Source organism: Myotis daubentonii, chromosome 21 (genome assembly GCF_963259705.1).
Source record: "Myotis daubentonii chromosome 21, mMyoDau2.1, whole genome shotgun sequence".
Classification (NCBI taxonomy): Eukaryota; Metazoa; Chordata; class Mammalia; order Chiroptera; family Vespertilionidae; genus Myotis; species Myotis daubentonii.
The window spans coordinates 841,546-862,928 of record NC_081860.1 but is presented as its reverse complement, the minus strand read 5'-3'; the positions used below and the strand labels follow the sequence as shown (position 1 = coordinate 862,928).

Genomic DNA, 21,383 nt, shown 5'->3' with positions numbered 1-21,383 from the left:
GCACAGCTGGGCCGTTTAGCACGGGGGGACAGGCCTGAGCCTGTGACATGCCCCCCGAGGCCCACAGAGGAGTCCGTGGCTGAGGGGGCGCCAGCACCCGGAGCCCTGGTCTCGCTGAGCCCGCGGGTGCCCGGCCGTCCGAGGCTGGGGGACAGTGTGGGCGCTGTGCTCCCCGCACCCCCTGGCATGACATGGGGCTGGAGCTGGGCCCCCGGCTGTCGGGAGCAGGCCTCCTGCACGACCCCACCTGCCAGGGCCCCGGGGAGGCCAGGCGGGTCCCGAATGCAGCCGGAGGCATGAGGAGGACCAGGACCCCCACCTGCGCCCACTGTCCACCGGCTCGGGCCCCACGGGCGGCTCTGACCTCGGCACCAGCCCCCCAGGGGCCCGAGAGCAGGAGCGACCCCGTCCAGGATGGGCGCGTGCCCGGGGGCCCAGCAGGCATGGGGGACCCCGACCCTCAGCCTGGGCCACGCCGACCCTCCTCCCTCCCCCTGCCCCCCCCCCCCCCGCAGGTCGCTGGAGCTCCTGTTCGCCAGCGGCCAGAACAACAAGCTGCTGTACGGGGACCCCCCCAAGTCCCCGCGAGCCGCCCGCAAGTTCTCCTCGCCGCCCCCGCTGTCGCTCACCACCAAGACGGCCTCGCCCAGCCGCCGGCGCAAGCTGTCCCTCAACATCCCCATCATCACGGGCGGCAAGGCCCTGGACCTGGCCGCGCTCGGCTGCGGCTCCAACGGCTACTCCCCCGTCTACTCGGCCGTGGCGCCCCTCGGCAAGGCCGCGCTGGACACCGGCAAGCTCTGCATGTCCGGCGGCTTCGCCAGCAAGATCGCCGACGAGGCCGAGGTGGCCGCCGAGAAGCCGGACGAGCCCTCGGCCCCCGGCAAGCAGGGTGAGTGGCACATGGGGCCCCAGCTGCGCTCCTGGGGGGCCCTCCGAGTCCCTGGGGTGTCGTCTCCACAGGGGACGCCTCCGGGGCCAGGCCACAGTCACCACCAGACTAGTCCCGCCCCCCAGACTGTGTGTGCATGTGCTTGTATGTACATGTGCCCACGTGCACGCATACTTGTGTGTGTACTCATGCATGTGTTTGTTGTGTGTGCATGTATGTGCATGTGTGCCTATATGGTGGTGTGTTTGTATGTTGGTGTATTTTGTGTGTGCGTGCACGTCCATGTTTGCATGCATGCTTGTGTGCTTTGTATGTGCATGTGTGTATACAGTTGTGTGCATGCATGTGTTTGTGTATGTGTTGGTGTGCTTTGTGTGCCTGTGTGCTTGTGTTTGTGTGCTTGTGTTTACACGTGTGTGCATGTGCGCATGGACTGTGCTTTACATGTGCACACATGTATATGATGGTGTGCATGTGTTTGTGTTGGCGTGCTTTGTGTTCATGTGTGTTCATGTTTGCATGTGTTCATGTGGTGTGTGTGTTTGCATGTGTGTGCGCACACATGTTGGACGCCGTATTCTGAAGAGAAGGCCGGGCGTCCCGTGAGCTCTCTAACACGTCCAGGTGCAACCCCACTTGCTCTGTAGTTGGGGAAACTGAGGGCCGGAGAGGCCCTTTCTGAGCAGGACTCCCCCCACACGGGAGCCGATCTCTCCGTGTACCCCGCCAGCTTCCCCCACAGGGCCTGACCACGGGTCTCCCCGGATTGGGGAGCCTGTGAGTTCCTGGCCAGGCCCCGGTGCACGGGCAGGTGGGAGGCCCAGCTTCCCGGGGCAGGTGGTCGCCTGCCTCAGATGCTTCACACACACCCTCTCTGCTCCCAGTGTGGCCCGTGGACCAGCGGGGGGCCCCCTGGGAGCCTGTGGGCCACACAGGCCCAGGCCCGGCCCGGCCCTCTGCTCAGACTCCGCCGCCAGCACGCTCCCAGGGGGGCCGGGCAGCTGTGAGGGGCCCCGGGAGGGCAGAGCCGCCAGGAGGTCACAGCGCCCCGCTCCCACGTGCAAGGGCGGAGGGGCCCAAGGGAGCCGCTCACCCTTCCCCCACGGAGAACCCCACACGAATTCTGTTTCATCCGGGACTACAGGCCCAAATCCAAAAATCGGGGACCGTCTGGGAGACGTCAGACCGTCTCCGCCCCTCCCAGGCTCCGACGTCTCCGTGAGGGAGGAGTCGGACACGGACCAGAACCAGAGTGACGAGGCCGACCCCGAGATGTCGCCCACCAAATCCCCGACGACACCCAAACCCGTCAAGAGCAAACATCCCTCAGGTACCGCTCACCAGAGGGCGTGCGGGGCCCGGGCAGGGACCAGGTGGCCGGCAGGAGAGAGAGAGAGAGAGAGAGAGAGAGAGAGAGAGAGAGAGAGAGAGAGAGCACCAGCCAGTGGGCCCCACGCCCCGTAACCCGGGGTGACCGTGGGACTGGGTGGGTCCTGCTCTTACACCGGCACTCACTCCCGGCCCCAGACAGGATGCGCGACCCGCCCCACAGGGGACCGGAGGGCCAGCACCCACGGCCACTCCCGGGAGCCCCATCGAGGGGCCGGGTTATTCCCATTTTTCCTTTTTTTTTTTAATTTTATTTCAGAGAGAGGAAAGGAGTAGGGAGAGAGAGAGAGAGACATTAATGATGAGAGAGAATCGCCGATCGGCTGCCTCCTGCACCCCCCACACTGGGGATGGAGCCCGCAACCGGGCCTGTGCCCTGACCGGGAATCGAACCCTGACCTCCTGGTTCACAGGTAGACGCTCAACCACTGAGCCACACAGGCCGGCCTAACAGGCGTTCTTGATAGCATCTGCGGACACAGAGCTTTTTGCACCGTCCCAGTACCTCCTTTCACCTTCATGTGCCCCCTTGAGGGCGTGTTCCTACCCCCACTGTCCAGAGATTGATTGCTTCCTGAGACCAGAGAGGTTAAGCAGCTACCCAAGGCCACACAGCACGTAGGAGCGGACGCGGCGTGTGCCCGGCTGGGTCTGGGATGGCAGGGAGAGGCGGGGAGATGGCAGGGAGATGGAGGGGGTGGCACGGGGGGGGGGGCCGGGCACACACCCCTCCCCAGCTCGGCCCTGCCCCCGCCCTGGGACCCTGGCCTTCCTTCCTCCCCAGAGTTCCCCCTCTTTTCCTACAACAACGGGGTGGTCATGAGGTCCTGTCGCGAGCTGGACAACAGCCGCAGCGGCCTGTCGGCGGCCTCCGCCTTCGCCATCGCCACCTCGGGCGCCAACGAGGGCACCCCCAACAAGGAGAAGTACCGGCGGATGTCCTTGGCCAGCACAGGTGCGGGGCGGGGCTCGCTCACCCCTCTCCTCGGGGGGCAGCCTGTGTCCGAGGGAGGCCCGCTCCCCACGGCGCCCGGGCACCCCCCCCGCCCCCCCCCCCCGCGCACGTGGAGGGCCCCGGAGGGCGGGGACGGGCTCTGTCCGCCAGGCCCGGGGTAGGAGGTGAGGCGAGTGGGAGGCGGGTTCCGTGTCCCCGTGACCCCCTGCCCTGTGCCGCCAGGCTTCCCCCCGGACCAGAGGAACGGGGACAAGGAGTTCGTGATCCGCAGGGCGGCCACCAACCGCGTGCTCAACGTGCTGCGGCACTGGGTGTCCAAGCACGCGCAGGTGGGCGGGGCCCGGGGAGGTGGGCGGGGCAGAAAGTGGGTGGGCGGGCCGGGCACTGGGTGTCCCAGCACGCGCAGGTGGGCGGGGCCGGGGCCGGGTGGGCGGGGCCAGGTGGGCGGGGGCGGGCACTGGGTGTCCAAGCACGCGCAGGTGGGCGGGGCCCGGGGAGGTGGGCGGGGCAGAAAGTGGGTGGGCGGGGCCGGGCACTGGGTGTCCAAGCACGCGCAGGTGGGCGGGGCCATGGGCGGGACAAGGGACGGATGGACATGGGGGTGGGCACGGAGCTGGGCACAGGGGGGCCGGGGACAGGGGCGTGGGCACAGATCTGGGAAGAGGGGGCAGCGAGGGCACCAGGAGGGGAAGCCAGGGTGCCATCTGCCGTCTCAGACCCCGGGGAGGGGACCAGGGACATTCAAGGGCAGGCGCACCCAGCCTCTGGGACGTGGGAAGCAGGGCTGCTGGGCTCCTGTCTCGGGTGCAAGGTAGGTCTGCCTCCCAGGGCCCCGCCCAGCCCCGGGCTCCCAGGCACAGGCAGCCACGAGGAGCCTTTCACGGAAGGTCTGCAGGCGCCGCTGGGGCCCCGTGAGAAGGGAGTGAGGGGGCGCCTCCGCGGGTGGGACTGGAAACCGCCGCCCCGCCCCCCCCCGGGCCTGAGCCGGGACCCCTCGGGCAGCTGGGACGAAGCGGCCACAGCCGGCGCCTCTCCCGCAGGACTTTGAGACCAACAAGGAGCTCAAGAGCAAGGTGGTTGGCTTCCTGGAGGAGGTGACGCGCAACCCCGAGCTGCTGACCCAGGAGCGGAAGGCGGCCGCCAACATCGTGCGGTGGGGCCTGGGGCTGGATGAGCTGGGACGGGCTCGGGGGTGGGATTAGCCGGCTGCTGACCCACAGGGGTGGCCAGCAGCTGGGGGCGGTCACCCCTGGAGCAGCCAGGCAGGAGAGCCTGCAGGGCGTCTGTGCAGGGGCCGGCAGGGGCTGCCCCGGAGGCCAGGTGGGTGCAGACAGCTCATCTCCGCTCATGGCCCCCAGGACTCTGACGCAGGAGGACCCCGGGGACAACCAGATCACGCTGGAGGAGATCACGCAGCTGGTGAGCCGGGCCTGCCCTGCCCCCGCCCGCTGCCCCCCAGGCCCCCTGAGCAAGCACAGCCACCCTGCCCAGATCCTGCCCCATCCCCAGGGCAGCTCGGGGGGCTCGTCTGGAACCCACCCTCACCCCTGGGGCGGGAAGGGGGTTGCACACACACGGCTCCTGGGCCCCTGCCCCCCATGGGGTCCGGCTGGACTATTCACCCCTCGAGGGCAACAGCTGAGACTCCCCCGGACCAAGTGCCCCTGAGCTGCCGGGCCCTGGGAGCCCGTGTGCGGCAGGTCCCGCTTGGAGGAGGCCCCGGTGGCCTCAGAGCGCCTTCTTGCTGTGAGGGCTCCGCCAAGCCCTGCAAAGGGGGAAGGAGGCTGTACCCCCACCCCGCCCCCGCCTCTGCTCCCAGGCTCACCCTCTTTCCTAGGCCCCCGCAAAGGGAGCAGAGGGAGCCCTGGCCGGTGTGGCTCAGTGGATAGAGCGTCGGCCTGCGGACTGGAGGGTCCCGGGTTCGATTCCGGTCAAGGGCATGTACCTTGGTTGCGGGCACATCCCCAGTGGGGGCGTGCAGGAGGCAGCTGATCGATGTTTCTCTCTCATTGATGTTTCTGACTCTCTGTCCCTCTCCCTTCCTCTCTGTAAAAAAAAATCAATAAAATATATTTTTTAAAAGAATAACTATTAAAAGAATATAGGTTATAAAAACAGGAGGGAGGGGGAGCCGAGGGGCCAGCCTGCCCCTCCCGCCCAGCACGCCTTCTCCCAGCCAGGCCTCCCCCACCCCACCCCGGGATCCGTGGCGATCCCCTGGGGAGGTGTCTGGAAGCCAGGAGGTGGCCTCGCGGGGCCCAGCAGGGCTAACGCGGACCTGGCCCCCCTCAGGCCGCGGGCGTGAAGGCCGAGCCCTTTGAGAACCACTCGGCCCTGGAGATCGCGGAGCAGCTGACCCTGCTGGACCACCTGGTCTTCAAGAAGATCCCTTACGAGTGAGTGCGTGGGCGGTGCCGGCCCCCCGCCCCCCCCCCCAGGTGACAGCCTCCAAAGCAAAGGGACCCCCAGGGCCGCCTGACGCCTCCGCCCCCCCCCCCCCCCCCCGTGTCCTGCAGGGAGTTCTTCGGACAAGGCTGGATGAAGCTGGAGAAGAACGAGAGGACGCCCTACATCATGAAAACCACGAAGCATTTCAACGACGTGAGTGTGGGCGGTGGCGGCCCTCTCTCTCTGGTTTGGCCCCGCCGGAGCCGCGAGGGGCTGGGCGGAGAAGGGACACACACACCCCACACCCCCGCCCCCCCCCGCTCCTCCGAGCAGCTTCCTGGGGAGACCGCCCACACGAGGGAAGGAGATTGGGAGGGACAGGGTGAGGGCCCTGCTGTGCTCACTTTTTTTTTTTTTTAATACATTTTTATTGATGTCAGAGAGGCAGGGACAGGGAGAGAGACAGAAACGTCCATGATGAGAGAGAATCACCGATCGGCTGCCTCCTGCACGCCCCACACGGGGGATGGAGCCCTCCACCCGGGCCTGTGCCCTGACCGGGAATCGAACCGTGACCTCCTGGTTCGTAGGTCGACACTGAGCCACTGAGCCGCGCCGGCTCTTCCGTTTCTTTCTGACACAGTATACGCTCCTCCGTGGCGGGTTAACCGTGGCCTGAGACTGTTTCACCTCCTGGCTCAGACATTTCTGCTGTTTCCGGTCCCCCTGGCCTCAGGTCCTCTCTCTGCCTGACAGGCTGGCTAGCACCTCCTTCAGGGCCAGCACCCGGGCGGGCGAGGCAGGCAGGTGCCCAGGGGGACAGAACCAAGGAGCCGCCACCCTCCCGTGGCTGTTGCTGCCCCACCAGCGGCCCCCAGCCCAGGCCCCTAAGACAGTGCATCTCGTTCGTGGATTTAGCGAGAGGCCTCTCCTATGTCCCCATTTAGGATAATGTGCGTCATGCGTTGCTTTTGGAAAATGGCGTCTTGCCCTGGCCAGTGTGGCTCAGTGGATAGAGCGTCAGCCCTTGGATGGAGGGGTCCCGGGTTTGATTCCGGTCAGGGCCTCATACCCGGGATGGGGGCTCCATCCCCAGTGGGGGGCGTGCAGGAGGCAGCCGATCAGTGGCTCTCTCTCATCATGGATGTTCCTATCTCCCCCTCTCCCTTCCTCTCTGACATCAATCCTATATAATAAAAACCGAATATGCAAATCGACCGGCAGAACAACCAGCGGAACGACTGGTCACTATGATGCACACTGACCACCAGGGGGCAGACGCTCAACACAGGAGCTGCCCCCAGCCTGCAGGCCCCAGGCCAGCCAAAGTGGGTGCCAGCAGGGCCTCCCCCTCCCCGATCGCCCCGCCAGTCACCCCACAGATGGCCCTGATCACCCGCCAGGCCTAGGGACCCTCCCCGTGCGTGAATTTCATGCACTGGGCTTCTAGTAAAAATATATTTTTTTAAAAAGAAAAAGGGCATTTCTATAGTTCCCTTTGGGAATCTGACCTTTTCCTTCATTATTCAGACCTGTGCTAGCCTTCAGCGCCTGTGTTTTTCTTGTTTGTTTTTCATATCCCGTCCCACCTGCATCCCAGGTAATTCACAGATTCCTGCCGGTAGTTTGAGGATAATCGGTTTTCACTGTATCCTCTCGCTGGTCTGCCTCATACTGAGAAAAGCTTCTCACACCTGTCTGTGGAGTCCATCGCTGCCCTTTTTTTCTTTTTTTTAAAATATATTTTATTGATTTTTTACAGAGAGGAAGGGAGAGAGACAAAGTCAGAAACATCGATGAGAGAGAAACATCAATCAGCTGCCTCCTGCACACCTCCTACTGGGGATGTGCCCGCAACCCAGGCACACGCCCTTGACCGGAATCGAATCTGGGACCTCTCGGTCCGCAGGCCGACGCGCTATCCACTGAGCGACACCGGTTTCGGCTCCGTCGCTGCTCTTTCGGGACTTTCAGATCGGCCGCAGATCACGGTGACCTGTCGCCTTGACGACACTCGTTCCTCTCACCCCTTTTTTTTTTCTTGTCGTATCACATGGGCTTCAAGATCAGTAACCTGATCGCGTCCGAGATCATCCGGAACGAGGACATCAGCGCCCGGGTGAGCGCCATCGAGAAGTGGGTGGCCGTGGCCGACATCTGCCGCTGCCTGCACAACTACAACGCCGTCCTGGAGATCACCTCCTCCATGAACCGCAGCGCCATCTTCCGGCTGAAGAAGACGTGGCTCAAAGTCTCCAAGCAGGTGTGGGCGGGCGGCCGGGGCTGGGCCGGGGCAGGGAGTCCAGGGCGCTGGACACTGGGCAGCCGTCGGTGGACGAAGGACAGGGTGAGGGCCAGCACTCCCGGGTACAACAGAGACCCACTCCTGCATCGCCTGGGACCAGGTCGCAGGCCCACAGGTGTGGCACGGGGGCCCGAGCGTCCGGAACTCCCACTTGAAGAATAAATACCCCAGCCCTAGCCGGCTTGGCTCAGTGGATAGAGCGTCAGCCTGCAGACTGAAGGGTCCCAGGTTCGATTCCAGCCAAGGGCACAGGCCCGGGTTGCGGGCTCGATCCCCTGCAGGGGGCAGGCAGGAGGCAGCCGGTCAGTGATTGTCTCTCATCACTGATGTTTCTCTCTCTCTCTCTCCTTCTGCCTTCCTCTCTGAAATTTAAAAAAAAAAAAAAAAAATGAACGAATACCCCATGGTGGGGACTATAAGGGCTTGACTATTGGTCCCAACAGTCTTCTCCTTCGTGGGGACCCCAGCCCACACCTGGGACAGCCTGCCGGCGGCTGAGATGGTGCCCGGGGATCCCGAGGCCCCTCCCCAGACCCCTGCCCACCAGAGCACCAGGCGGTCCCTGCTACCCACCGGCCAGTTGGCCATCTTCCATGGGGGCTTGATCTTGATTTATTCAAAACACGGTCTGAAGACCCAGAGGAGGGTCCTGCCTGGGGACTGAGGGCCCTGCCAGGGTCCGAGGGGCAGTTCTGAAAGCTGGGGGTGTCCTTGGCACCTGGGGGGGTGCCCCAGACACAGCAGGCATGTGTGCGGGGGCAGGGCGGGCACCACAGAGGCCAGGGCCAGCCTCCGGGGCCGGTGACTTTTTGTTTTGTTCTGTTTGTTCATCGTCACCTGAGGGTATTTTTCCATTGATTTAGAGAGAGAGAGAGGAAGGGAGGGGGAGAGACAGAGAGAGAAACATCCATGTGAGAGAGAGACATCGATGGGTTGCCTCCTACACGTGCCCCCACCCGGGTGGGGATCGAACCGGAGACCGAGGTACGTGCCCTTGAACGGGAATTGAACCTGAGACCCTTTGGTCTGGGGGGCAGCATGCTAACCACTGAGCCACCGCCAGAGCGCCTGGGGACTCTTTTTGCTGTCTTTCCCCTAAATTCCTGAATGTGGGCGGGTCCTGATAGAGAGACGTGAAGGTGTGAGAAGCCCATCAGTTCCTCTGGGTGCCGGCTTCCAGGGGTGACCCGCCAAGTCCTCCTCCAACCGCCGGGTCTCCCCGCGCCCCACTTCCCTGTGTGTGTGTGTGTGTGGAGGGCATGTGTGTGGGCACAAGGATCCTCAGGACTTTGGGGTCGTGGCTCCCAGGCCCAGGGAGGGCCCCATACAAGCCCCTGAGTCCGCCCACGGAGGGCAGAGCACACGTGGTCCTGGACCCAGCCTTGGAGGCACAGGGCGCGGAGTGGGGGTGCGGGGAGTGTGGGGCGCGCGGAGTGGGAGCGCAGGGAGTGGGCGCGTGTGGAGTGGGGGTGCAAGGAGTGGGGGCGCGCAGAGTGGGGGTACAGAGTGGGGCGCGGGCCTTGGCCTAGAGCGCCTCTAACTCCGCAGACGAAAGCGCTGATCGACAAGCTGCAGAAGCTGGTGTCCTCCGACGGCCGGTTTAAGAACCTGCGAGAAGCGCTGAAGAAGTGAGTGTGTCCCCCGCCGTCACCTCCCCGCGGGGCCTGCGCCGCCGGCATTCACCCCCGCACCCCATCTGCCTGAGCAGGAGCCTGCCTGTCTGTCTGTGTGTCTGTGTGTCCGTCTGCCTCCCCCCAGGGCGGGCCAGCCTGGTCCTCCATCCTCTGCCGGACAAACTCCCCCCCCCACCCCCCCGGTGCCCTTCCCGGACAGGCCCAGGCAGGACCCGCGGCCTCAGAGGCCTTGATTCTAAAATGCACGGTTTTGGGATTTTTCTTTTTTTTCTTTAACATTTTAGTATTTCTGACACTGGGATACGTCTTAAAGGCGCCGTCTCTCTCGAATAGGAGTGTGTTTTCACTTCCTGTACTTGGGAATCGGGCCGCAAAACAAAAGTGACGCCCTGGCCCGTGTGGTTCAGTGGTTAGAGCGTCGGCCTGCGCACAGGAGGGCCGCGGGGTGGATTCCTGGTCGAGGGCAGGTACCTCGGTTGCAGATTTTTAAAAATTTTATTTATTTATTTGGTTAATCCTCACCTGAGGCTATTTTTCCACTGATTTTTGTTGTTTAGAGAGAGTGCAAGGGAGGGGGAGAGACGGAGAGAGACATCGATGTGAGAGAGACACATCCCTGGGCTGCCTCCCCCCTGCACCCGGGCCGGGGATCGAGCCTCCAGCGGAGGTCCGTGCCCTTGACCGGCATTGAACCCGAGACCCTCCGGTCCGCAGGCCGGGGCCCTATCCACTGAGCCACACCGGCCAGGGCTCGGGTTTGGGTTTGATCGCCAGTCCCGGCCGGGATGCGGGAGAGGCAGCCAGTCCCCACTCTCCCGAGATCAACGGGACAAATAGCCTGGGTGAGGGTCAAACAGTAAGTCCCTTCACAGCCAGTGCGTGCATCTTAGAATCCAAGAAACGCCTTCGGCCCATCACTGCCCCTCGGCCCGTCGCTGCCCCTCGGCCCGTCGCTGCCCCTCGGCCCGTCACTGCCCCTCGGCCCGTCGCTGCCCCTCGGCCGGACCCTGCAGCTCATCCACGTGCCCCGGAGGGCGCTCAGCCCCGGCGGTCCCCGAGAGCAGGTGGGGGCCCGGCCTGTGCCCTGCAGGGCGGCCAGCAACCTCCTGGCCCCGCCCCCGAGATGCCAGCGACCCCGCCGCCAGCGACCCTACCCTGAGTGACCCCGCCCCCAGTGACCCCGCCCTGAGTGACCCTACCCCAGTGACTCCCACCCCGTGACCCTGCCCCAGTGACCCCACCCCCAACGACCCCGCCCCCAGTGACCCCGCCCCCAGTGACCCCGCCCTGAGTGACCCTACCCCGAGTGACTCCCACCCCGTGACCCTGCCCCAGTGACCCCACCCCCAACGACCCCGCCCCCAGCGACCCCGCCCCCAGTGACCCCGCCCCCAGTGACCCCGCCCTGAGTGACCCTACCCCAGTGACTCCCACCCCCAACGACCCCTGCCCCCAGCGACCCCGCCCCCAGCGACCCCACCCCCAGTGACCCCGCCCTGAGTGACCCTACCCCGAGTGACTCCCACCCCCAGTGACCCCCACCCCCAGCGACCCCGCCCCCAGTGACCCACACCCCCAGCAACGACCCCAGCAGAGCCCCGACATTGCCAAACGCCCCCTGGAGGCCAACCTACGCTGACAGGCCCCCTCCTGCGTCCCCCCCAGACCAGGACCCCGGAGCTGGTGTCCGGCCCTGCGGACAGCCCGACCTCCGCCCAGGGCAGCGGCACACCCCCAGCAACGACCCCAGCAGAGCCCCGACATTGCCAAACGCCCCCTGGAGGCCAACCTACGCTGACAGGCCCCCTCCTGCGTCCCCCCCAGACCAGGACCCCGGAGCTGGTGTCCGGCCCTGCGGACAGCCCGACCTCCGCCCAGGGCAGCGGGGGGGCCCCTGGACACCCGAGGCCCCAGCTCACAGGGGGGGGCCGCCATGCCCTCTGGCGGCTCTGCCTGTCCCCATTCTCCCCGCCCGACTGGCTACCCCTGGGCCCTGGAGAGACACGGGGAGACCCTGGTTACCATGGAGACCCTGGTTACCATGGAGATCCGGACGCCTCCGGTCTCTCCAGGGGCCCAGGGTGCCTGCCGATGGGGAGCCCCGCTCCGGGCTCAGCACTGGGCCGCCTGTCCGTCTGTCCCTCCCCGTGTCCTCCCGCGTCTGGTCTGTCCGCCGGCTCCGTGTCCATGGCCTGACCATCGCCCTCTGTTTGTGTCCTCAGACCGCGTTGCCCCTCCGTGCTGCCCGCCGTGTGTCCCCCGCCCGGGCTCCCGGAGCCCCGTGGACGGTGCTTGTGGGGAGCCCCCCTCCGTGCATTCACCACCCGTGCGTGCGTCCGTCCGCCCGTCCGCCCGCCCGCCCCCGGCGCCTCCATCCGCCTCCTCCACATGGCTTCTCGGCCGCCCGCTGCCTCCGCCTCCAGGCCCGCGGCCCCATTCTGTCTCGTCCCCACCCTCCCCGCCCCTCCCCCAGGGCCCTGGGCCCCTGTAAGGGCCTCTCCCCACGCCCGGCCCTGCCACGCGGGCACTGGGGGGAGGGGGCCCCCCAGACCTGAGCTCAGAGGGGTTCTCGCTTCAGGGACACGGCCCGCCCTGCAGAGGGGGCGAGGTTGGGGCCACCGGAGGCCCTGGCTTCCCAGACGGCGAGCTGCGTGGGCACCGGGCGGGTCTCCCCAGGCCGGCACAGCGGGCGAGGGCAGGGGGGGCAGTTGTGGGCGCAGACAGGGAGCTGGGAGGGGCCCCTTTCGCTAAAATACTCAGTGTTGTGCCAGCACCTGGCACAGGAGCGGGTCTCACTGCCTTTGCCGGCCAAGACTGCACCCCAAGTCTCCCTCCCTCCCCCCCAGCCTCTCTTCTATTTTTTTAAATATATTTTTATTGCTGTCGGAGAGGAAGGGAGAGGGAGAGAGAGAGAAACATCGATGCTGAGAGAATCACGGATCCGCTGCCTCCTGCACGCCCCCCACTGGGGCTGGAGCCCGCAACCCGGGCCTGTGCCCGATGGGGAATCGAACCCTGACCTCCTGGTTCACAGGCCTCAGCCACGCCGGCCAGGCAGTTCTCCTACTTTTCTAGAAAAAGTATTTTTATTTTCATCTGGTCCACACCCACGGCACTGACCTCAGCGCCCCTGAAGGGTCAAGAGCTGGGGCTTGAAACGCTCTCCCGTCCCTGCTCCCCAAACTCTGCATGACCCGGTGGGAGCCCGCCGAACCCCGAACCCCGTAACGGTCTCGAACCGGTAACCGAGGGCCCGTGTGGGAGTGAAAACGCCTGTCCCTGCCGTTTGCCCCCAAGCTGCGACCCGCCCTGCGTCCCTTACCTGGGCATGTACCTCACCGACCTGGCCTTCATCGAGGAGGGGACCCCCAACTACACGGAGGACGGCCTGGTCAACTTCTCCAAGATGAGGATGGTGCGTTCCCACGGCCCCCACCCGGCCCGGCCCCTCCCGTGAGAACCGGGACCCGGGCAGCGAGCGGCTGGCCTGTGGCCGCCCGGGCAGCCTTCCCGCCTTCCGCCTGTGCCACCCACCCCACAGACCAGCACACCGAGGCTGGGGAGCGCGGGGACCGGCCCCGGGCACCCCTCTGTCCAGGGCAGAGCCTGGGCCAGAGCCCTGTCTGTCTGACCCCGGCCACACCTTCCTTCAGGCCCGTCCCCCTGTGCACGGGACCGCGGGGGTCACGGGGCCGGACAGTCACTCCGGCAGCTCCTCCCACGGCCGGGAGGTTTCACCCGTCCCCAGCGAGCAGCCTGGGCTCTCGGGGAGAGGGGAACCCCAGAGCGGGGGCTGGGGGGCGCCTGGCTGCTCGCCGTCCCTCCCCCTCTGCCCTCCCCCCTGGAGCCCGCACCTGTATCGGGCTCCCCGCTTAATAGAGGGGCCTCTTGGGAGCCTGCACATAGTAGGCCCTCAGGACAGGAGGGAGGCGAAGGCCTTTAACCGTGGCCAGGACGCTGCCTGCAGCCTGGGCTGTGGCTGCTGGTCTGCCCTGGGGAGTGGGGGTGCCCGTCTGCGCTGTGGTGTGGGGGTGCCTGTCTGCCCTGTGGTGTGGGGGTGCCCGTCTGCCCTGGGGAGTGGGGGTGCCCGTCTGCCCTGTGGTGTGGGGGTGCCCGTCTGCCCTGTGGAGTGGGGGTGCCTATCTGCCCTGTGGAGTGGGGGTGCCCGTCTGCCCTGCGGAGTGGGGGTGCCCGTCTGCCCTGTGGAGTGGGGGTGGCACTGAGAGGGGAGCCTGTCTCCCTCCAGCACCCCCTTCCTCCCCGCAGATATCCCACATTATCCGAGAGATTCGCCAGTTCCAGCAAACCGCCTACAAGATAGAGCACCAGGCGAAGGTAAGGGGCGACGTCACGTCTGTTTTTGTGGGTTTTTTAATATTTTTAAAAATTGATTTCAGAGAGGAAGAGAGGAGAGAGAGAGTTAGAAACATCCATGATGAGAGAGGGTCATGGATCGGCTGCCTCCTGCACGCCACCCCCCCACCCCCACTGGGGATGGAGCCTGCAACCCGGGCCTGTGCCCTGACCGGGAATCGAACCCTGACCTCCTGGTTCACAGGTCGACGTTCACCCACTGAGCCCCGCGGGCAGGGCTTAAAAATTCTTGTGGCCCCCCGCTGAACATCGCCGGCCTAACCATTGGGCAACATCTCCCTCGCTCGGCATTCATGCATTCTCTTAGGCCAGCATTTACTGAGCACCTACTGTGTGCCAGGCTCGGCGTTGGGCCTGGGCCCCTTGCCTTACACGCTCCCGCGAGCCCCGTCAGCGATGCCAGGGACCCTCCCTGCTCTCAGACCCTTCCACCGGCAGCTTCGACTGTCACCCCCTAAAGCAGAACCTGAGCAGGAGACGACCCTGAGGCACGTGACCTTGAAGGCGATTTGACCTTGAGCCAGCTCGCTATGGAGGAGGGGTTGGGAGGGTGCAGACCTCTGTGCCCCGAGTTGCCAGAAGCTGCCGGCAAGGCATGAAAGACGAGTCTGCCGGGAGGCGCCCCACCCCGTCTTTCCCAGGGGTTACGGGTTCACCAGACCCCTCTGAGCTGTCTGCCTGCAGGGGCCGCCAGCTGGACGCACCCAGGAGGCCGATGTATTTGATTTTTATTGTTAATCCTCACTGGAGGGCATTGTTCCCATGGATCCTTAGAGGGAGCAGGAGGGAGGGCCGGGGACGAGAGAGAGAGAGAGAGAGAGAGAGAGAGACATCGGTGAGAGAGACACATGGATTGGTTGCCACACACACACACTGACCCAGGCCAGGGGTCACACCTGCAACCCAGGGACACGCCTTGACCAAGAACGGACCCTTCAGTGTGCAGGCTGGTGCGCTAACCATTGTACCACCGGCCCGGCCAAGAGGTGGTTTTTCTAAGGGAGCGATCAAAAGAGTCCCGGCCGGCCGGTGCTGTCCAGTGGTTAGAGCACCGGACCGCGGACTGAAGGGTCACGGGTTTGATTCCGGTCAAGGGCACATGCCCTGCTTGCAGGCTCCATCCCCGGCGCCGGTCGGGGTGCGGGCAGGAGGCAGCCAGTCAGGGTGTCCCTCTCACATCGATGTTTCTCTCTCTCTGTCTCACCCCCTCTCTCACACTCGCTCTAAAAATCAATCCATGGAAAACATAGACTCAGGTGAGGACGAACAATGGCAAATCTATAATAATAAAAGGGTAATATGCTAATTAGACCAGACGTCCTTCCAGACGTCACTCCGGACAAAGCGGGGACCGGAGGGAAGCCAGCCCCGGTCCCGGGTGCCAGAGGGAAGCCGGTGCCGGCAGCTGGGGGAAGGAAGGCCTGCTCTTGCCCGAATTTCATGCACCGGGCCTCTAGTAATAATAATAAGACAAGACCCCGCTTCACCCCTCTCGGCTGCCGGTGCCCCCCTCAGGGGTGCCTGGCTCCCGGGAGACCCCGGTGCCCACAGTCACGGGTTACACCCCCGCCCTCAGGTCACCCAGTACCTGCTGGACCGGTCCTTCGTGATGGACGAGGAGAGCCTCTACGAGGCCTCCCTCCGCATCGAACCCAAGCTCCCCACCTGAGGCCGCCCGCCCGCCCGCGCCCCCCGGAGGCCGCCGGGCCGCGCTGTACATACTCGTCCGTCTCTCCGGATCCTCCTCCTCCTCCTCCTCCTCCTCCGTGTGCTTCTCCAAGAACACAGACCCGGCCCTGTCTTCGTTCCCAAACTGTGACTGCTCCGGCCCCCGACGCCGCCCGCCCAGCCCTGTCCACCTGCGGGGCCTGGTCCCTGCTCCCCGCCCCTCCCGCCCGGTCCGGCCCCACGGGCGGCAGGCCGTGCGCTCACGAACCTTCGGACACGTCCGGCTTCTGTCCCCCCCCAGCCGGGCCCAGCCGGCCACACGCACCTCCCAGCATGTCCCATGTAGTTGCTACAACGGGGTGGGGTGGGGTGGGGGAGGTGGGACGGGGGGGCCATACCCCAAAGCCCAGCCATCGACAGATCTCCCCGTGGACGGCCACGTCCATTTCCCAAAGCCGCTGCGTGTCCGCCAGAGTCGCAGGCCTGGGGACTCATCGCCCCCCCATCTCCCGGGCGCCTGGACACAAGGGGGTCCCCCCCAGCCCCCACCCGGGGAGACCCAGGCTCCGCGACACCCACACCCGCCCAGTCAACCTGGCCTCCTTCGCTCTGGGAATCACACCAGATGGACAGACAGACAGACAGCGGGCACCAGGCCCCGAAACTCGCTGAGGAAAACGCAGGCACATCGCCAAGTCGACGCCGGCCGACCGATCGTTGTCCCAGGTCCCTGCGAGCCGGGAACACGCACACACACGCACACACACGCCACTTCTCCTCCATCAGACGCCTCGTGCCCCCCCCGCCCCCCAGCCTCCCTGAGATGCTCCGCGTCCGTCTCTGCCCCTGACCATCGTGCCCGCTGTAGCGTTTAGAGCCCCGTCCGGAGTGTGTCCTCCTGCCGAAGGCCCCTCCCCTCGCGGGCACATAGCCCCCCCCCATGCTCACCCTGTGACCACCACCCCCGTTTTCTACGCGGGACAGAGGGCGGGGGGGGGAGTGGGGGGGCGGGCAGGCGCTGTGGGGGCCCCAGGCCACGTCTGCCGTGAGCAATACCCACTGGTCTGAGGATTCTATTTCCAGCCCTACACACTCTTTCCACACCGGCTCATTTGGAGAAAAAAACAAACAAAAAAAAACACAGAAAAAGAACTTTCCGTTTTTTGTAAAGATGTACGTTTCCTGATTACCTCTTGCTAAATAAATCTATTCTATCTCAGGGTGAACAGTGAGTTTGGGGGTGTCCTTCCTTCCCGGGGGGGGGGGGAATCTGAGGGGACACTTGGTCCCTACGGGGGGGGGGGGGTAGGCGTTGGGACCAGAACACAACCCAACAAAATGAACCCCAGCGATTGCCGTAGTGTGTTATTGTTATTAATATTGTGGGTGTGATGTTCTGGGCAGCCTGAGGCCAGACCCTGAGAAGCCTGGCCGCCTCTGTCTATTTTTATTTTTTTTAAATATATAAAGGGTGTCCCAAAATTCACGCAAGAAGTGATTTTGATAGAAAACACAGGTTTATAATTAAAAACTGTAGATTTTTTATTGATTCGTAAAGTAGACAGTCTAGGGTTATGTGTGGAATAGCACATCGGGTCCATGGCCTCCCCGGCTTTGCTGGCACAGACGCAAACCCGCGGTCTTCATGGGTCTTCCCTGTCCCTGCTCCTGGGCCATCATTGGTCCTTGGGGATGCTCATCCAATCGAAGGGATTGGCATCAAAGGGCAACAGATATTAGAATCTGATTCAATCAGCCGAGTCAAATCAGGCTTTTGTTTGTTGTTGTTAATGCTCACGCAAAATTCAAATCTTGCGTGAATTTTGGGACACCCTGTTTTTATTGATTTCAGAGAGGAAGGGAGAGGGAAAGGGAGAGAGAGAAACATCCGTGATGAGAGAGAACCATGGATCCGCTGCCTCCTGCACGCCCCACACTGGGGATGGAGCCCGCAACCCGGGCCTGTGCCCTGACCGGGAATCGAACTGTGACCTCCTCGTTCATAGGTCGATGCTCAACCACTGAGCCACGCTGGCTGGGGCTAGGATATGCTTTTATTGATTTTAGAGAGACAAGAAGGGAGAGAGACAGAAACATAACATCGCACGGCTTCCTTCCAACTAGGGGTGTGCCTGACCGGGAATTGAACCTGCAACCCCGGTGGACAGGGTGATGGCCAACCACCTGAGCGCCCGGCCAGGCCTCGCCCTGTGCTCACCGGTCCTGGTCCATTTCCTGACGGTGCCCTGCGGAGGCCTCGATGCCGTGGGGGCAGGAGGCCCGGTAGCTGTTGTCACAGGAACACGAGGTACCACCCGGGCATCATCGGGCCCTGCGTGTGGTGTGCACAGCTCGCCACACGCACCCACACGCACCCACACGCACCCAGCCCTGGGCCTGAGTCCCCGGCCGCCGAGGGCGCCTGCCCAGCGAGGGGGACACCCACGAAGCGAGGAGCCCCCGTTCCAGCTCCAGCCCACACAGCCCTGCAGGCTCCAGGCCCTCGCAGCCGACGCCCTGGACGCCGCCCCCATGTGGGTGCCCTCCTGCCACCTCACACTCCGCTGGACCCGCTGACCTCGTCAACTCCAGCCACGCCCGCCCGGTGTGCCAGCCAAACCCTGGAGGTACCGTGCCTCCACCTCCAGGGACTCACCGGGTCGGCGAGGTCATGCTCCTGCTCGCCCTGCGGCCGGCGACAGCTCCTCCCACCTCCGCCACCACCCTGCACCGCAGTTCCCAAACCTCCTGGCCAACGGGACCCCTCAACACTCTTCTGAATTAATGAGAACCTCACGGGAAAGCTCACACACACAGGTTACACCTGGCAATCTAACTGCCTTCCTGACTCGTGTGCTCAAAAGTGAACCTTGGGGAAACTTTAAAAATCATGATTGACCGGCCGGTGTGGCTCAGCGGTTGAGCGTCCACCTAGGAACCAGGAGGTCAGGGTTCGATTCCCGGTCAGGGCACAGGCCGGGGTTTCGGGCTCCATTCCCCAGTGTGGGGCGTGCAGGAGGCAGCCGGTCCGTGATTCTCTCTCATTGTGGATGTTCTCTCTCTCTCTCTCTCCCTCTCCCTTCCTCTCTGAAATCAGTAAAAATCTATACTAATGAAAGGGTAATATGCAAATTAGATTGGGAGACCTTCCAGATGTCCTTCTGGACAAAGCTACAGTGGCAGGGCTGGGACAGAGGCGGTTGGGAGCGATCAGGCTGGCAGGGAAGCAGTTAGGGGGCAATCAGGCAGGCAGGCAGGGGAGCAGTTAGGAGTCAGCGGTTCCCGATTGTGAGAGGGATGTCCGACTGTTGGTTTAATGGGATCAGGCCTAAACCGGCAGTCGGACATCCCCCGAGGGGTTCTAGATCGGAAAGGGTGCAGGCTAGGCTGAGGGACACCCCTCCGTGCACAAATTTCGTGCACCGGCCATTAGTGTGTGTGTGTGTGTGTGTGTATGTATATACTTAAAAGTACCCCCAAAAAAGCAGATTAGCGGTTACTCAATGGGTGAAGGGTGCACTTTTGGGGTGAATACGTTTTGAAACTAAAGAGAGGGGGTGGTTGCACAACACCGTGAAGGCACTCAAGGCCCCAGAACGAGACACTTTAAAATGCTTGATTGCATGTGATGGGAACTGAACCCCAAGAAAAACAAATAAGGGGAGGAACTGAAGGCAGCCCTCATCTCGTGGAAAAGGCCTCGTGACCGGAGGCCAGGCAGGTCGGCTGACGGGAGAAGTCTGAACAGCACGCCTCAGAACGGCTAATTGTATGTTCTACAGATTTCACACCCGTTTAAAGACAAACAGTGGCCCGGCCGGCGTGGCTCCGTGGCCGAGCAGCGACCTATGTATGAACCAGGAGGTCAGGGTTCGATTCCCGGTCAGGGCACAGGCCCGGGTGGCGGGCTCGGTCCCCAGTGGGGGGCGTACAGGAGGCGGCCGATCCATGATCCTCTCTCATCATGGATGCTTCTCTCTCTCTCCCTCTGCGATTGATGTCAGAGAGGAAGGGAGAGGGAAACAGAGAGAAGCATCCATGATGAGAGAGAATCATGGACCGGCCGCCTCCTGCACGCTCCCCACTGGGGGTGGAGCCCGCCACCCGGGCCTGTGCCCTGATCGGGAATCGAACCCTGACCTCCTGGGTCATAGGTCAACGCTCAACCACTGAGCCACAGCAACTGAGCTAAAAAAATTTTTTTTTAAAAAAAGGGGAGGGCAGGGGGCCCTAACCAATTTGGCTCAGTGGATAGAGCATCAGTTGTGGGCTCGGTCCCCAGTGTGGGGCGTCCAGGAGGCAGCCGGTCCATGACTCTCTCTCATCATGGATGTCTCTCTCTCTCCCTCTTCCTTCCTCTCTGACATCAATAAAAAAATATTTTTTTAAAAAAGGGAGCGGGGGCGTTGCTGGTCACAAAAGTGTCTCTAACTGGGCCTGGGGGGGCCTGGGGTGGGGGGCCTGGGGGTGGGGGTTGGGGGGGGACAGCCAGGGCTCCTGGGTGAGAGGAGGGGAGGGAGGCGGGACTCCGATGAGTGACAGCTCCGCACGGGGACCAGGTGAGGACCAGGGAGCCAGTGGGAGGGGCTGGCGGGGCCCTGCGTGGCCGGTGGGGAGTCACCCCCAGGTGCCACCACGCGGGGCAGTGATGGCGAAATCGCTGAGGCTCCTTCTGGCCCAGCCTGATTCCACTTCCTCCTGCGGCCCTTGATCAGCTCTTATCATCGCTCACGCCAGCAGGTGTGTTTACTGGGCAATTAGGACCCACACGCGTGACTCATGACCCAGAAATGCTCAGGGCCATTTCGCACTGCCGGGAAGGGGAGGCGGGGATGCCCAGCTCATGCAGGTGGGTGGGAGCAGGGGGCAGGGGGAGGGGGCAGGGGAAAGGGGGCAGGGGGAGGGGGAGGGGCAGGGGCAGGGGCAGGGGGCAGGGGGCAGGGGCAGGAGGTAGGGGGCAGGGGGCAGGGGCAGGGGGCAGGGGCAAGAGGTAGGGGGCAGGGGGCAGGGGCAGGGGGAAGGGGCAGGGGGCAGGGGGCAAGGGCAAGGGCAGGGTCCAGGCACCTTTGCTGACCCTCTCCAGGCACTGCCTTCCCTGGCACCGGGCCCTCCCTGGGGCCCCAGCTGCTGCTCACTGTCCCTCCGTGGCCAGTGAGCCTCCCGCTCCATCTCAGAGCCCCACCTGGCCCCACGGGCTCCTCAGGAAGTGAGAACAGCACCTCCCGCTCCCACCCAAAGCCCCTCAGCTGTCACCTTGAGAACCACAAGCCTCTGAAGCTCGGACTGGTGAACAGTAACAACGCCTGCGGGTGGCGGACCTGACCAATTCTCACCCGGCCACGGAGGAGGGCAAGGCACAGGAAACTCGATTTTCTCTTTTTCTTAAATACATTTTAACTGATTTCAGAGAGGAAGGGAGAGGGAGGGAGAGAGAAACAATGATGAGAGAGAATCATGGATCAGCTGCCTCCTGCATGCCCCACACTGGGGATCGAGCCCGCAACCCGGGCCTGTGCCCTGACCGGGAATCGAACCCTGACCTCCTGGTTCCTAGGTCGATGTTCAACCCCTGAGCTACGCCCGCCGGGTGGGAAACAAGATTTTCAAAATATTTAGCCGCCAGGATGGCACAGGCGCTAGGAACTCAGACTCGTGGCCACACGGGCATGCATGGGCAGAGAATGCCCGGCTCAGCCTCATGCCCTCCTGCAGGGGAAGGCACGCGGGACACTGTGCGGTGAGGAGCAGTCATTCGGAAGTTCAGGAAGAGGATGTGCC

At 63.9% G+C, this 21,383-nt stretch overlaps 2 protein-coding genes across 3 annotated transcripts in view; one reads left to right on the top strand and one right to left on the bottom strand.

The window, feature by feature from the left end:
* Nucleotides 1–16,831, top strand: part of RASGRF1 (Ras protein specific guanine nucleotide releasing factor 1) — a 54,120-nt gene extending 37,289 nt beyond the window's left edge. The window contains exons 15-27 of one of the 2 annotated variants that reach the window (XM_059677951.1): nt 516–892; nt 2,037–2,222; nt 3,066–3,236; nt 3,459–3,565; nt 4,277–4,389; nt 4,595–4,655; nt 5,529–5,632; nt 5,753–5,837; nt 7,690–7,887; nt 9,478–9,557; nt 12,861–12,978; nt 13,830–13,898; nt 15,514–16,831. In XM_059677951.1, the coding sequence (XP_059533934.1) occupies nt 516–892; nt 2,037–2,222; nt 3,066–3,236; nt 3,459–3,565; nt 4,277–4,389; nt 4,595–4,655; nt 5,529–5,632; nt 5,753–5,837; nt 7,690–7,887; nt 9,478–9,557; nt 12,861–12,978; nt 13,830–13,898; nt 15,514–15,606 (1,762 nt within the window). In that variant the 3' untranslated portion in view covers nt 15,607–16,831. Of the gene's footprint in view, nt 1–515; nt 893–2,036; nt 2,223–3,065; nt 3,237–3,458; nt 3,566–4,276; nt 4,390–4,594; nt 4,656–5,528; nt 5,633–5,752; nt 5,838–7,689; nt 7,888–9,477; nt 9,558–11,785; nt 12,979–13,829; nt 13,899–15,513 lie in introns of those variants that run through there. The other variant, XR_009450296.1, reaches the window with a different exon arrangement.
* TMED3 (transmembrane p24 trafficking protein 3) overlaps nt 1–21,383 on the bottom strand; it is a 230,681-nt gene that overhangs the window by 62,366 nt on the left and 146,932 nt on the right. The gene's annotated exons all lie outside the window — the stretch shown is intronic.